We start from the raw sequence: 17,136 nt of genomic DNA, 5'->3' as shown, positions 1-17,136 counted from the left end.
TTTGGTTCTATCATTTAGCTGAGGACCCCCTGGAACTCCTTCAAGGACCCCTAGGGGTCCCCGGACCCCACTTTGGGAACCACTGGTGTATTGCATAAAAAAAAATCGTCTAAATCCTGACCTGGGTTTTCTGAAAAACTTAAAATATGGATTAAAAAATTACAAAATGGTTACTGTTACTGTATTTTGTTGCTATATACTGTACATAGCAAAAATAACCCAACAAATGGCTTTCCGTCCTAGATGGGCTAACCACATGAACCCTGGTGTCGCTTTTCTCGACATTGATTGATTGATATTTATTAACAGTTTGCAGAATTACACTACATTTCAAGCACAAACTCAATACAAACTACAAAGACTGTTAACTGTGAGTGGAAGACCCAATTAAGCATTACACTCGTTTACAAGAGGGTTTATCAAAAAAACATCTCATGTGATAGGTGAATATTCTGTGAAAATAGCCCATCTACGAGCTCAGTCCCCGCGCTGAGCTTACAGATCGGCTATTTTCGCCAAACGTTATTCATGTGCAGACTCTAGTCTACTCTATACCAAATCTCTTTGGCGAAAATAGCCGATTTACAAGCTCACAAGTAACCAACCCTCTAGGAAAAAAGTAGGGGTGGACCTGGTTTGCATTTAGATCACGGTTTGACGGCAAGGCATGTGCTGCAGGACTCTGGCGGTGGGTTTCTCACCTGTATAGTTTCCACCAAATGAATTGCATTTTTAATTAATTGCATTTGTATAGCGCTTTTACAAGTGCTCAAAGCGCTTTACAATGGTCTTCAATCATTCATACATTGGCAGGCGAAGCGGCGAACTGTCGACGCCAGCGTCCTCACTTCCCACATTCACCCACCGATGGTGGCGAGCTCACACTAACCGACTCATTGGAGGCAATATGTAGGGTTCAGTGTCTTCTTGCCCAAGGAGACTTCGACATGTGGACAGGAGGAGGAGCCGGGATTTGAACCGCCGACGCACGGATCATTGGACGACCTGCTCTACCTCCTGAGCCACAGTCAGTCAGTCTGTAGTTTCCTCACCTGTAGTTTCCAAGTCAGCACGGCGCTACAGTCAGTCAGTCAGTCAGTCAGTCAGTCAGCCAGTCAGTCAGTCAGCCAGTCAGTCAGCCAGTCAGTCAGCCAGTCAGCCAGTCAGCCAGTCAGTCAGTCAGCCAGCCAGTCAGCCAGTCAGTAGTTTCCTCACCTGTAGTTTCCACTCAGCACGGCTCGGCAGTCACTCAGCAGGAAGCGGTCTTTCACCTGTCCCTTGAACGACTTCCCCGTCCGACAGAAGTACGTGATTCCTGCCACCGTCCTGACGCGCATCATCTGTAAAAAAACACACGTCGCACGCGGGAACTTAAACACTCATCATCTGTAAAAAACACACGTCGCACGCGGGAACTTAAACACTCATCATCTGTAAAAAACACACGTTGCACGCGGGAACTTAAACACTCATCATCTGTAAAAAACACACGTCGCATACAGAAACTTAAACAATATTCAGCATTGGCTCCCGGTTGCTGCCTGCACAGAGTATATAATAACAAAACTCTGATGTTGGCCTTTCGTCAACTAAAAACTATGACGAAAAATGTTCGTCGACTACCTTTTTCCACTGACGAAAACTAAATGGAAACTAAATGAAAACTAAAAAAAACTATATGGAATGAACCTTCCCATTGCAGTCAGAACCGCAGACTCACTCCCAATCTTCTGCGGTAGTCTGAAAACCTCACCTCTTCAGACTCCACCTTAGCCCGTAGCACTTGCCCTAGCCCCGACGACCTTACAGGCGCATGCAAAGACATGTAGACATATCACTCTATAGTGTATTGTTTTATTGCTCTAAATATGGCGACATAAGGGATATTTTGGTTAATAAGACGTTTATTATCTGTGGGGGATTTCCTAGATTTAAATTACTACGAAAAGGGACTTTTGTTGTGGCAGATTTGATTTGTAGTAGCCTACTCTGTACAACTCTGGGTTGTAATGTAATGCATTATGTAATGTAAACATGCTGTAAATGCAATTGTGAAATGTGAGCGTTGGACACATTGTGTGCAGGACAGGAAAATCAAGAAACAATCAATCAATCAATCAATCAATCTAAATATACTCATATTTTCATTGTACAGATATTCTACTGTTAGACAGATGTTAGGTGCTTAGCTTGCTCATGATCCTTGATGACTATTTGGTGAATACATTACACAAAATACTAGTAATGTTTAGGAGACGGCGCTGTGTATCAGTTATTATAAAGGGATTGAATATTATAAGAAAAAACTGAAAGGGAAAAAAAAGAAGCTACATCTCACATGAACCAAGTCCAGGTTGACCCTGCAGTTGGCTGCCATGGCGATGAAATGATGGGCGTTCTGCTCGTCCAATAGAACGTAGACGGGCACGTGGCGCGCCGCGGCGTCCAGGAGGTCCGAGAAGATGTCCACGTCCGTAAACATGTCCATCACTATGGCGATGACCTGAGGACACACACACACACACACACATCAGTGTTGTTTTTGGCAACACATTTTTACTTTAGTCGACAAAATGTCATAAGATTTTAATCGACTAAATCTACAGTTGATTTAGCTGTATTTTGGCAGGCCTTAATGCCGTCGTAACGACTGTTTTTTTCACTTGCTGAAAATAGCAGATCTACAAGCTCACAAACGCGTGTAAAATGACTTATACTGGATCTATTGTCCACTAGTCCCTTTCTAACATTTTAGTCTACTTTTTATTTGTTGACGAAATTGTCTGTATATTTAGTCTTAGTTTTAGTCATCATAGCTTAGTTTTTATTTAGTTTCCATTTAGTCTTCGTCAGTGAAAAAAGGTAGTCGACGATCATGTTTCGTCTTAGTTTTATAGTCGACGAAAACAACCCTGACACACATGATGTAAACATGTGTGTCATGTAAACCAGTGGTTTCAAAACTTTTTTATGTCAAATTGACACTTATTAGCCCCGCGGACCCCCATTTGAAGAGATATGCCAGGGACCCCCATGTGAAGAGTTTTACGGCTCTAGCAGTGATTCTCGAACCATTTAAATGTCAAGGACCCCCAGTTTGACATGCATTAGTCTATACGGACCCCCATTTAATGGCATTTCTATCTCTGAGACCGCCAATTTGTATTGCAAAATCAATGTTAATTTAACTCTGAGAGTGTACAAATGTATTGCATCTATACACTCTCAGAGTTACAGACCCATAAGGGTCCATTTGGTTCCAAACTATCATTTGGCTGGGGAGTGCGGCGGAGTGGACCCCAATTGGAACTCCCTCAAGGACCCCTGGGGGGGTCCCCGAACCCCACTTTGAGACCACCACCGCATCACCACAGCAGTGCCGTCTCCAGGCACAAATCAGCAGGGGGGCATACCTTTTTCAAAAGGGGGCACTTCATTTTTCAACCCCCCCCCCCCCCCCCTATGTATAACACATAGTCGCCTATTAATAAAGTGATGCTTGAAAAAGGCTACATACAAGTAGGCTACAATTATGCAGCAGCAGCAACAACAAACAAAGAAATACAAATATGTTGAGCATTATAATGTCTTCTGCATGCATTACCTTGTATTTATATTAACTATTCAATTCATTGTATATATTTACAATAATCATGAAGAACTTATTGATTTAACATTTGTAAAACATTACAATATTGGTACAGTAGGTGTCACGATCTGGTGGTGGTGGTGGTGAGGACCCAAATGCAGGACAGCCAGGCAGGAGTAGTGATCAAAACCCATGGTTGGGTATTTTATTTAAACAGGTGAACAGAACAGAAATCACAAATACAGAGTGACACTAAACAATGAACCGACAAGGACTGACTGGGGAACAAGACTAATATACACAGGAGGGCTGATTACACATGAGAAACACATGGGGAAGACAAGAACATAGAACCAAAACAACTAGAACAAGAACATAGACATGCAACAGCTAGATAAACAGAACATAGAATCAAAACAAGTAGAACATAACATAGAAAAACAAGAGCTAGACAGGCAAAGTCTGTGACTGTGACAGTATACTTCCCCCTCAAGGGACGGCTCATGACGTCCCATAATGTCCATGAAGAGGAGGGGACAAGAACGGGCTTGAAGGTACAGGTAGAAGGGGGGCAGGCAGGGAAAGGGGCTGAAACCCCCCGGAGCTTTCTTCCGCTGCTTTTTTACCAATACGATATTATTAAAGAAACTGTTGACTGGTTAATACGTGTACCGTACTTGAAAATTTTTGTTTCACCGGACAGCGCTGGTATCAACACACTTTTAGACCGACATGTTTGTGGGTGATTACATTTACTTCTTGATCGCCTCACGACGTCATGGGCCGCTGATAACAGGCTCGATAAGCCCAAAGCCAATTTCAACAAAATAACACATGAAAACTAGACTAAATGTTAAGAAGGGACTAGTGGACAAGAGATCCAGTATAAGTCATTTAACACATGGTTGCATGCTGAAAAGCAGATCTACAAGCTCACAACCGCGTTGCAGTCATTACGACGGCATCAAGGCCCGCCAAAACACATTTTAGTCGACTAAAATCTCATGATGTAGTCAGAGACTATGACTAAAACTAAAATCAAAATGAGCCAAATCAAAAACAACACTGGGTGGTACCATGATACTGTGGTATCTGGTTCTGTAATGGGTGATTCTGTGATTCTATGTGATTTGTGGGTGGTATAGCCTAATACAGTATGAATGGGTCAGACCTTTTAGCTCCACCGGCCGGAAGGACGTTCACAAGCTCTGGTGCATGTCGGACAATCTATTTACTGCATGTACATAGTGTAAACTAAACAGCAATCCACACAGCAGCAGCTGTACTGGCTGTGAATAAGTGTTCATTGTATTGCCACTAACTGTATAGTCAATTATTTACTGCTCTGTCTGGGTCTCTGTCTCTGTCTCTCTCTCTCTCTCTCTCTCTCTCTCTCTCTCTCTCTCTCTCTCTCTCTCTCTATCTCTCTATCTCTCTCAGGCGTCCTTGTACAAGTTAAAACACAACAGAGTCATTAACGCTGGCGGGCAGAGAGAGAGAGAAATCACACGTCTCTCTTCCATCTCGGTGGTTCCTCTAATCTAACCTGCCAACCTGGGGAGAGCAACAGACTGGCCTCATGCTTCCTTCTATACATGAGAAGTCCAAGCACGCTTCTTTTCACCTGGCAGGGGGGAGTGTTTCCCCGGTTGGACGTATAGTCCGTGGAAGGAACACGTTATTCCGACCAGTTCCTTTTCCCCTTCCTTCAGGCGCCCCCCTGGCCCGGGGGAGGCAGTTTAGAGACCAGATTTACTGCATGTGTTTTTGTGAGGGTACCTACCCTAGGGGACACGGGGAGACCTGCATGTGAGGGTACCTACCCTCGGGGACACGGGGAGAACATGTGAGGGTACCTACCCTAGGGGGCACGGGGAGAACATGTGAGGGTACCTACCCTAGGGGGCACGGGGAGAACATGTGAGGGTACCTACCCTAGGGGACACGGGGAGAACATGTGAGGGTACCTACCCTAGGGGGCACGGGGAGAACATGTGAGGGTAACTACCCTAGGGGACACGGGGAGAACATGTGAGGGTACCTACCCTAGGGGACACGGGGAGAACATGTGAGGGTACCTACCCTAGGGGGCACGGGGAGAACATGTGAAGGTACCTACCCTAGGGGGCACGGGGAGAACATGTGAGGGTACCTACCCTAGGGGACACGGGGAGAACATGTGAGGGTACCTACCCTAGGGGGCACGGGAGAACATGTGAGGGTACCTACCCTAGGGGACACGTGCAAACTCCCTTTCGCCAACCCCACCTCGGGTAATATAATATGGGAGAGAACACGCCCACAGCGTCCCCACTTTCTTGTTTTAATAAATAAATAAAAAAAGACTTACAGCTCCTTTAATAGGCTACTTACTGTACGTAGAAGAAACCATAATATTGACTTGGTGTCGTCCAATTAGTTTTTCCCTGACGTGACTAATATTCAGACGGCAATAAAACGTGACATTTGTCAGTCTTTTGAAACGCCATTCTCTCACGTCTGCTCCTCTGCTACGGGTGAGAACCACAGAGAACCTGACATGCAGGTTTTAAAATATCCCTCCTCCCCCTCCCTTCCTCCCGCCCTTCCCTCTCACACTCACTTAGGGCAGCAACGGTCACAGTATGGGGCGGGAACCCCTTTTGGTGTTTTAAGCATTACGTTATACTTTAGCTATTGAAAAATAGCAGATCTACAAGCTCGTAGCGCGGCACTTTTTTGAAAAATCTTGAAAATGTGGCGCAAATCTTTGAATATTAATTCGTTCAGAGCGTTTTTTAACTCAAATCTTCGCTTCTGGGGGGGTCCCTGGAACAACATATTTTCAGATGGGGGTCGGCGGCCAATTACAGATAATTCTAGGGGTCCTTGACATGAAAAAGGTTAAGCACCACTGACATAGAAACATAGGATTTAGAAGACATTATTTAAATTTTCACGTCAGGCCTAAATGGATTAAACAAATAATCTATAAGCGTTGCATATATATTATTATTATTAAGAAATGAAGCATGAGCTTGTAGATCTACTATTTTCAGAGCGCAACACCCGAGCGCAACCAAACAAAAAAAAATCCTTTGTCAATAGATTTTGTCTTAGTTTTAGTCATCATAGCTTAGTTTTCCTTTTGTCTTTACCTAATTTTCTATCAGTGAAAAAAAGGGAAGTCGACGAAAAAATAATTCGTCCTAGTTTTTGGTCGACAACATCAACACTCGGTGTGGCACAATTAATCGAGAAATATTGCGATCTAGATTCAGACCCTATACGTGATCTCGTTTCTAAAACTTGAGCACGAATGGTGGAGGAGTAGTGTGCACCAAAGCATTATGGGAATTTTAGTCCAGGAAGGAAGTGAGCCCAGTGTCCATGACATCATGAACACTTGGAAATACTAAATTTAATACTATCTACCGTAAAATAAATTACCCACATAAATTACCCCAGGAAAGTGTTTCTTGTCTCCCAAACATCATTAAAATATGATCCGGTTGCAAAAGGCGTGAAGTGTCCCTTTAAGATGTGTATGTGTTTCAACAACACAGCCACGCAACGATTGCTATAACTATTTGGATTGGCATTAGACAATGGCTTTTGGGGCGTGGTTTAGCGAAGGGCTACTTATTGTCGAGGAAAATATTCACATTTGAGAAAAAAGAATGTTGCAGCAGCACTAATCATGTCAAGGACCCCCACATTGACACTAATTAGGCCGCAGACCCCACATTTGAAGAGATATTCCAGGGACCCCCATGAGAGAATATTTTGTACGGCTCTAGCAGTGATTCTCAACCAGTTTAATTCCAAGGGCCCCCAGTTTGACATGAATTAGGCTACGGACCCCCCATTTAAGGCCATTTCTATCTCTGAGAACCCAATGTGTAGTGTGTTTGGTAAAACAGTCTTCTCTGTTAGAGCCTCCCATCACTGGAACAGTCTCCCTACAGAAGTAAGAGAGACCTCCAAATATCTGACCTTCAAAATCAACCTTAAGAAGGTGGCTAAAAACAAATCAAATCTGTACGGTGTCATGTCGTTCTGTCCCCTGTACAATGTTTTTGTGTAGGCTTGATTTCAGAAAATGTGCTTATTTAAAGTGCTGAAGGCAAATCGTGTTAATGTATTACATACTCTTTATTCTAGGGGTATTAACAGTTTCCGTGCTTTGAATGGATTACTCCAGGTTAATGTCGCTGCCATATCGGAGATACGCGACTTTTGTTTTATGTGTTTAATCCGCCGCAATGTAATAATTAAAAAGAAAATCCGTCTTCGCCGCAGAGAAAGAGTGTAGATGCATCTGTTTTGATGAGGAAACGGAAATCGTCACATGCTGTGGGCTGCTAGGGCTTCTGGGAAATTGAGGCCAATGTAAACGAATGGGGTTCAACGCCTCATGGAGGAGGGTCCTGTGCTGCGTCTTCCGGGTGTACCAAGATGGCGGGTGGTCCAGCCGTTCATAACAAACGGGGGTAGCTTTTTTCGCTCGATTTTCGCGGATTAAAAGCCCAAATAATTCAGCGTATGCTCTAAAGGTAATACAACAATCTCGGCAGTGAAGGGGGGTTGATTAAAAGTCTGATAAATCGTTTTCCGCAGTCAAACTGTTAAGGGCTGCTGGATCCAAAGCTGTATGTATAACTCAAAAATGGATGCTAAGCCCTCACAATGGACAATTTAAAGAAGGCGGCCACCACTATACTGAAATATATTACATAGCACACACACACACACACACACACACACACACACACACACACACACACACACACACACACACACACACACACACACACACACACACACACACACACACACACACACACACACACACACACACACACACACACACACACACACAACCTTAACCTCTGTTGTACTTTCACAATTAGATATAATAATCTGATATCATAATGATGTGTGACTGAGTGGCAGATCACTCCCCTGTTTTATTACTGTTAGTTGTGTAAAGAGATAAGAAATGTGGGTGGATGATTTCCATGAAACCATGTGGTTTCAAGAGAATAACCGTCCGATACACAGCTCAGCATACTCAACTGTACTACACCATGCCATACATATTAGGGATATGACACAACCGAACTCATAGCTAGTGGCAAACACATGCTAATATATTAGCTTCAATTAACTTTATAAGATTTAAGATACATTCACGACCTTCGGGTATTGACCATGTTCTACCAGTTACTCAACTGCCAAAAGGCCACATTTATTTCAGGCATCCCTCCTGCTTTGCATAAGAACAAAGTGGGTGGGGTGGGGGGGACTGAATTGGTTACCACTCTGTCAGACACATTTTTTGATGCTGCATTAAAAAACAATTAACTCAACATCTTCCTGTGTGAGACTTGTGGGTAGATTTTGAAGGTGCGTTTTACCAATGGAAATACATAAATTGGCCTCGCTCTGCGCACATTCGTATTATGAAAGGCATATCGGCCCGTGTTGAACGCACTGACCCGTGTTGAACGCACACACACATTATGGCTTACCGCGGTCCTGAATATTTTAGCATTGTGGGAGTGTCCATATGTTAATTATTTTCGCTTTGCGCAATTTGCTATTAAGCCCCTTGACCTAAAGACACTCAGCGCATAACGATTAGACGTGGGTCTGACCACCTCATAAACGCAAAAAGCACTGTTTGATTTGACACTTGAGCGGCTCTGGGAAGCTGGTATAGTGTTGCCATGTCTGTTTAATATAAGCGGCTTATTTTTCTGTGAAGTTGCTTCTGTGTGGTTGTTTTTCTTGTTTCTAAAGTGGTTATTTGGGCTTTTCTCCTAATGTTGTTTAAACCAGTGATCCTCACACAGCACATTCCCATGTCAAGGATCCCCAGATGAATGCATTTGCCCAACTAAGGACAGCTAATCCAAAAATTAAATAAAAAGATTACTTTTGAAAATAGCAGATCTATACCAGCTCACAATGCATCACATTCATTCATTAAAACTATGAACTCTGACTGCAGGGGGATATATAATGATCATTATAACAATGTGCAAGAACATATTTAAAAAGAAGGAAGAACTTTATATTTGTGGACAATCAAAATATGTTTTTTTATTTTAATGTGGTGTCATTCAAATTAATCTGGATATGGCAGACTCACTATTTAGAAAATAAAAACATGGCACTTCATTTAAAATAGGTTACAGACCCCTGTTATATGCGCTTATATTTATAGACCTATTTACTTGTTTCTATGAGACATGGCAGTTTTGCGTCTTTTTAAAAAAAATGTTGAGATTAGAAACGGCCATAATTCTTTCATTTCTCAACCTTAAAAATAAATAAAAACATCTCCATAATCCGTGGGAAATGTGCTTTCGTATGCTGTATCACACCCGATTCAAGTCTTCTTCAATAAAATGCTACGAGCGAACTCAGCGAAGACCATACCATCGGGGCCACAGCATTACGCAGCACGCATTCAACTCATTCCTTCGTCGTGACTTAAATGAAATAAAATATAATAAACGTTATTTTACTGGTGTTTTTCAATAGAAACAAATAAAGAGCGTGTGTAGGCTACTGTGTGCAAGTGCAACAGTGCATATACATGCATGCACTAGGCTATATTTCTTCCGTGTCGGGATGGTGATTGAGCTCTTCAAGTTCACAGCCCGTTTGGTCTTTCATAAAAAAACGTTGATATTAGCCTATAAACACTCATGGTTCTCTCATTTCTCAACCGTTTTATTAAATGTAAAAATCTCCATATTCCTTAGGAATCTTGCTTTCATTCGCTGTATGGTACATGGTTCTATCGTTATCGAATTAATTAATTACGCATGGATTGTCAATTTGCCAATATGCTGCTATCTACTCGCAATTCCATTCCGATCTGAAAGGTGGGTCTGTTCTTTTGAGGCATAAAGGTGACAGCATGCAGTGCAATAGGAATAATTAACCCAAATGTGACAAAGGCATGTCATGTCTTCTATGGTGCCAGCCTGAAGAAATGTCATACCACGATCCCCAAAGTGCGCATTCCGTATGTGACATCAGCTGACTGGTAAAGAGAATAGTACGGACATGTTGATTGGGTACGTCTCAAACACGCCTTAAACACACCCATGACTAATTCAAGGCCGTTTTGCGCACTCCGCGGGGTGTCAAAAGCGCTTCTTAACATGCCCAAAATTGCAATATGACATACTACACGCCCCCAGATCATAATACTGTAATTAGATTAGTAATATAGAAGTAAGTAAAATAGAAGTCCTAAATCGACCCCTTGGTCTCAGCCTATTCCAGTACTTCAGGAATCAGGATACACTATAGCGATAGTTTTCAACCAGTGGTCCAGGGACCACCAGTGGTCCTTGAGGGGGTTCCAGGTGGTCCCCAGCTAAATAATAGAGAGTAACCAAATGGACCCTTATAGATCTTTAAGATCTTTGAGTCCTGAATGGTCAGTTGGTGCCACGGCTGCTTTCCCTGCCACCAATGCCAAAAGCATGCAGGGAGATCACGTCATGCAGTTGCACAAAGGGGCGTCTCAGTCGACGCTGTGGCTGCAGGAAAGGACACATGCAGGTCTATTAAGCAGGTCAAATAATATTACTAAACCCATGCGGTAATACAGAATTTGGCCTCGCTCTGCGCCCTTTCGTATTATGGAAGCCGTGTGGAACACACATATGGCATACGACGTTCCTGCATATTTTAGCATCGGGGGAGTGTCCATAACTCCATATGTTAATTATTTTCGCTTTGCACAATTTGCTAATAAGCCCCTTGACCTAAAAACACTCTTAAATGCAAAAAGCACTGTTTGATTTTACACTTGAGCGGCTCTGGGCGCTGCTGGAGTGTTCTCTGTTTATTAAAAGCAACTTTGGGCTTATTTCTCTGTAAAGTTGTAGTTGTAGTTTAGCCAACCTGGGGAGAGCAACGGACTTGAACTCCTGCTTCCTTCATGCCTGAGTGTCCAAGTTGCTCCTTTACACCTGACAGGGGGGAGTTTCCCTGGTTAGACGTAGCGTGTGGAAGGAACACGTTATTCCAACCAGTTCCATTCCCCTCCATCAGGTGCCCCGGCTGGCAGTTTAGAGACCAGGATTACTGCATGTTTTTGTGAGGGTACCTACCCTAGGGGACACGGGAGAACATGCAAACTCCACACAGAAAGGCCCTTTCGCCAACACCGCCTCGGGTATGGGCACTGATGACGCGGAGGAGGAAACACGCCGCCAGCACCCACAGCGCCCCGAGCGGGAATCGAACCCAGGACCTTCTAGCTGTGAGGCGACAGCACTACCAACTGTGCCACCGTGCCCCTTGGATCTGTTCTTTTGAGGCATAAAGGTGACAGCATGCAGTGCAATAGGAATAATTAACCCAAATGTGACAAAGTCATGTCATGTCTATGGTGCCAGCCTGCAGAAATGTAATACCACTCCACAGCAAAGGGCGCATTCCGTATGTGACATCAGCTGACTGGTAAAGCGAATAGTACAGACATGTTGATTGGGTACGTCTTAAACACTCCTTAAACACTCCCATGACTAATTCCAGGCCGTTTTGCGCACGCCACGGGGTGCCGAAAGCGCTTCTTACCATGCCCATAATTGTAAGATGACATTGCCAACGCCTCCACCTCTTAAAACTGTAATATTATATGTAATATTATTTGACCTGCTTAATACACCCCATGGAGTGCATTGAAGCGTGCATGCAAGAAACTTGGCAACACCTGCCAGAACACTGAGGATGACCGGGACTAAGTCCATTTGTCTGCTGCATGCAAATACAAGTCAGAAACACAAATTAAACTTTAAATATCTTCAAATTAGACATTGGATTTAAGCAAAATCTATAGATTTCCTGAATATTCCGGAAAAATCCCCCCTGGAGGATCACATGTTTTGTACTCTTATCACCTCAACTAAAGGATTAACTTCCTCCATATATGGTATTCTAAACAATAATTTACCAATTTACAATACATTGAACATTAAACATAAATGGGAGACAGACTTGGGATGCACCTATGATTATGTGGATTGGGAGATAATTTTAGAAAGAGCTCAGAGGGTTCTGGTTTCTACCAAACAGACAGATGCAATTTAACATTTTTCACAGAACTTACTTTACTCCGCTCAGGTTACACAAGATTGATAGAAGCATTTCCCCTATGTGCCAAAGATGTAAGATAACAGAAGGCTGCCTATTACATAGTTATGGAACTGCCCACTTTTAATTGATTATTGGAAGTTCATCTTGTCTACTGTCTCTGATATCATAGAGGTTGAAATACCACATGATCCAAGAATTTGGTTACTGGGTGACGTTACATTGATCAACACAAATTTCAACAAAGCATACTTTGTGTTACTCGCCAGTACAGCTGCGAAGAAAATCATCTTGGTTAATTGGAAATCTGAAAAATCACCTTCACAGAGACACTGGCTGAATGAGCTTTCATCATACTGTACCCCTGAAAAGATACTGTACAATGTAAGAAGAAGGCCTGCTACTTTTGAAAAGATATGGGGCAGGTTCTTTTAAGATATTTTTTGCGGCTTACGCCTTTTATTGATTTTTTTAAGGGACAGATAGTAGGCTGACAGGAAACGGGAGAGAGATGGGGGGATGACATGCGGTAAAGGCCGTGTCGGGTTCGGGAGTCGAACCCGCGGCACACCGCGACTGGATCACCAGTCCGGTGCCCAGACCGTTACGCTACGGCCTGGGCCAATGGGGCAGGTTCTTTGAGGTTCTACCTTCAATATCTCCTCTGGGTTGATTTAGTTTTAGTTTTTATTTATATTGTTATTTTCATGTATTTATCCGAGTTGTTGCGGTCAAGAGGTGTTGTGTACTATACAGAGTAATGAGAGCTGTGTAGTTTTCCTTTCTGGGGTTGGGGGGGGGGGGGGGGTGTTTTTACTGGTTTTTGTCTTTTCTTTTTTGAGTTTGTCTTGTCTTGTTTAAAAAAAAAAAAAAAAAACATGATTCTGTAATTCATTGTTGTAAATATCTGCATTATCAATAAATAAATCTTAAAAAAAATAAACACAAATTAAGGCTTGAAGCAATTATTCATCATAACAAATAATAAAAAAGAGGCCAATTTTCACAATATAAATGATATAAAAGTAGTTCCTTCACAATTGATCTTAAATATGAATATGTCAATGTATTCCCCATATATGAAAACATAAGAAATTACATTTCAGTCTATTTTCTACCTTATTTAGTCAAACATATATACTTTTATTATGTTTCATCACAGTGGTGGCCGCCATCTTTAAATGGTCCATTTTGAGGGCTCAGCGGGCGGCCATTTTTGAGTTATACATACAGCAGATTTGGATTCAGCAGACCTTAATACTCCTAGAAAACATGTATGTAATATATTAACACGATTTGCCTATGGGGTTCATATTTTTGGGAAACGGACCCAGTCTTTATTGTATTCTATATGTGTTTTTTGTATGGATAGTTTTATCACCATTTTTAAGAGCCTGCTAAGGGACTACAGATGTAAATTAGCTTCAGGCTAACTCTGGCCCATTCACATGGATGTGAAACTGAAAACTGACTGACTGAAAACTGACTTGATTAATGAGCATTGTCCTTGTCAAATAAATGTAACTCTGAGTGTGTACAAATGGAACCAATGGGTCCCCCACCCCCACACACACACACCTTTGAGGAAACCACTGCAACTAAGCGACTAACTTAATGGACTATATATGAACTCACGTGCTGCGCCTCCTTGATGAGGCGCCGGGCGGTCATCTTGACGCTGGGCATGTCGGGGTCCGAGGGGTTGACCAGCGTGGTGACCTCCGTGGGGCCGATGAAGCTGTGCTGCTGCAGCGGCCAGCCCAGGTCCAGGCCCGGGGCGGCGATGTCCGAGTGCATGGGCCAGTAGGTGTCCGAGGAGCCGTCGTCGTCCCCCGTCCCCCTGACCTCCTGGTGGTGTTGGTGGTGGGGGTAGGTCAGCTCTGGGACCCCCCCCGCCACCCCGACGGAGGAGGACTGGTGGGGGGTCTGCAGCGTGGCCTTGATGTGCTCGATCTCCGGACGGCACAGGAACTCCACCTGGTCGGCGCTCTGGAGGAACTCATAGTAGCCCTGGGGGGGGGGGGGGGGGACCCAAAATATGTTAATTAGACTAACTCATAGTAGGGGGGGACAACCCAAAATCAGTGTTTTGTTTTTAGGCAGCAAATCTTTATTTTTTTAGTCATCATAGTTTTCATTTACTTTTTTTTAAGTCACATTTTTACGGAGTGTTTTTAGTGTTAGTCTAGTTTTTAGTCGACTAAATATCATAGGATTTTAGTCGACTAAATCTACGGTTGATTTAGTTGTAATGGCTGATTTTACACTCGCTGAAAATGGCCCATGTATACAAGCTCACAACGCGTCGTGCTTTGTAATCTGCTTAGCACGCAACCAAGTGTAAAATGACTTATCCAATGAATACTGGATCTCTTGTCCACTAGCCCCTTCCTAACATTTTAGTCTAGTTTTTTTAATTTGTTGACAAAATCAACAGTATATTTAGTCATAGTTTTAGTCACCATGGCTTAGTTTTTATTTAGTTTCACGTAGTTGTTGTCAGTGAACAAAAGGTAGTCGACGAACATTTTTCGTCATAGTATTGTTCGACGAAAACAACGCTGCCCAAAATACGTGTTCAAGGTTCAATGAACCCATAATGGCAATAAATTATAATCGTAGGGTATTCCCTCGCTGATGTGATAATTGTATCGTATACCATATCGATATGGCAGGATATGTTGTGTGTGACGCGGCTTTAAAACACACAAACATCACATGCACTTTCTGTCTGACAGTTCGGTTTGAATTTGATACACTCATTTTTCAAATTGGGTTTGGAAAACGTAAAACAATTCTGACAATATATTTGTCAAAACATGGGCAATCGGTGGTCTAGGACTCTATATTATTGTGAGGGTTGTTGGCAATACCCAGCCATAATGGTCATTATTTGGAATGGTCATTATTTGTACTCGATATATCGTATCGTGATACATCTACCAGGCAATACCCACTACCCCAAAATACATTAAATAGAGGGGAAAATACTTTGAGCACTGTGACCTCGTAGATCGGCTGTTTTCTCTAGTTTGTGTCTCATTTGTGTCCCATACAATGTCTCTTTTGGCTCTTGAGCAAAAAATGTTTGGGAACAATTATTTGGCCCACAGGTTGGGAGACAGACAGACAGACAGACATAGCAGGTCTACAAGCTTGTAGCGCAGCACCGAGTGCCGCACTACGAGCTTGTAGATCTGCTATTTTTGAAACATCGTGAAAATGTGGCGCAACTTTGGAATATATATATTCTTTCAGAGCGAACGTTTTTAACTCAAATCTTTGCTTCTGGGTAGGTCCCTGGAACAACATATTTTCAGATGGGGGTCGGCGGCCAATTACATATATTTTTGGGGGTCCTTGACATGAAAATGTTTGAGAACCACTGACATAGAAACAGAGGTTTTTCAGAATACTGATATGTTTTATGTCTAAATGGATTAAAGCATGAGATTTCTACATATTCTGCTTTTGGAAACTTTAATTTTATAATGGAAGTCAATGTAGGCCGAAAGCTGGACCATAACTGTGACCGACCGACATCCACACATCATTTCGTTAGTTCTTCTGCACACAGCCAGCCCAGTTTTAGTAAAAAAATGAAGTTGCCTTGATGGCAGATTTGACAGTTTTGGTTGCATGCTGAAAATAGCCGATCTACACAGTGCAGTGCAGTGCAACGCGTCTCACTGTGACGCGTTGTGAGCTTGTAGATCGGCTATTTTCAACATGCTACCAAACATTAAATGACGTGTCTTTTAGTTCTACTAATGGATCTCTTGTCCACTAGTGACTATAGTCCCTTCCTGACATTTTAGTTTGGTTTTTTTGAAAACATTTCAGTATATTGTCTAGTAATTGTTTAGTCATAGTTTTTAGTCATCATAGCTTAGTGTTCTTATTTGGCTTCCGTCCGTGACGTTGATGAATATTTTTTTCATAGTTTTAGTCGACAAACACTAGACATCTTCATACTCCCCTTGTACCAGTCATAGTCAGTTTTCCTTCCAATACAGATACTACACTATACGACAAAAACGTTACTGGTCAGCAACTGTCTTTTCTTAATTTATGTGTGTGTCAGATCACTTAAATTATTATTATTGTAATAATTACCTTTTCAATGTTACTGTAGTTATGATTTTTTTTTTTACATAACATAGAAGCCGATATGGCAACGATTCTTTACAATACTGTCTTGATAATGATGTTATAGATAATCAAGTGTCTTTTCAATCCCGTGCTAGACCTTTTTCTTTATACTATGCCATCATGTTATCCGTAAATAAAAATGTATATTGCTTTCAAATCTAAATTTAGAAGTCGACCCTTGCACTTTCCGTTTTATTAAAATTGTTCTACGTATTTTCCCTTTTGCATTGTTTTTATATACTGTGCTAACTGTGCCCTAACCACACCAAAGGGTCAAGGCGGTTTTAGCG

General features: G+C 42.4%; 1 protein-coding gene across 2 annotated transcripts in view; it reads right to left on the bottom strand.

The window, feature by feature from the left end:
* Nucleotides 1-17,136, bottom strand: part of fam83hb (family with sequence similarity 83 member Hb) — a 72,629-nt gene that overhangs the window by 34,260 nt on the left and 21,233 nt on the right. For both annotated transcript variants that reach the window (XM_083783461.1, XM_083783460.1), the window contains exons 3-5: nucleotides 14,330-14,704; nucleotides 2,339-2,503; nucleotides 1,216-1,340 (exon numbers count right to left, since the gene is read on the bottom strand). In XM_083783461.1, coding sequence (XP_083639587.1) covers nucleotides 1,216-1,340; nucleotides 2,339-2,503; nucleotides 14,330-14,704 — 665 coding nt within the window. The remainder of the gene's footprint in view (nucleotides 1-1,215; nucleotides 1,341-2,338; nucleotides 2,504-14,329; nucleotides 14,705-17,136) is intronic.

The sequence above is a fragment of the Protomyctophum parallelum genome (assembly GCF_964188405.1).
Source record: "Protomyctophum parallelum genome assembly, chromosome: 1".
In the NCBI taxonomy this organism is placed as follows: Eukaryota; Metazoa; Chordata; class Actinopteri; order Myctophiformes; family Myctophidae; genus Protomyctophum; species Protomyctophum parallelum.
The sequence above is the reverse complement of the archived record's forward strand: the minus strand, read 5'-3'. Positions and strand labels throughout refer to the sequence as shown.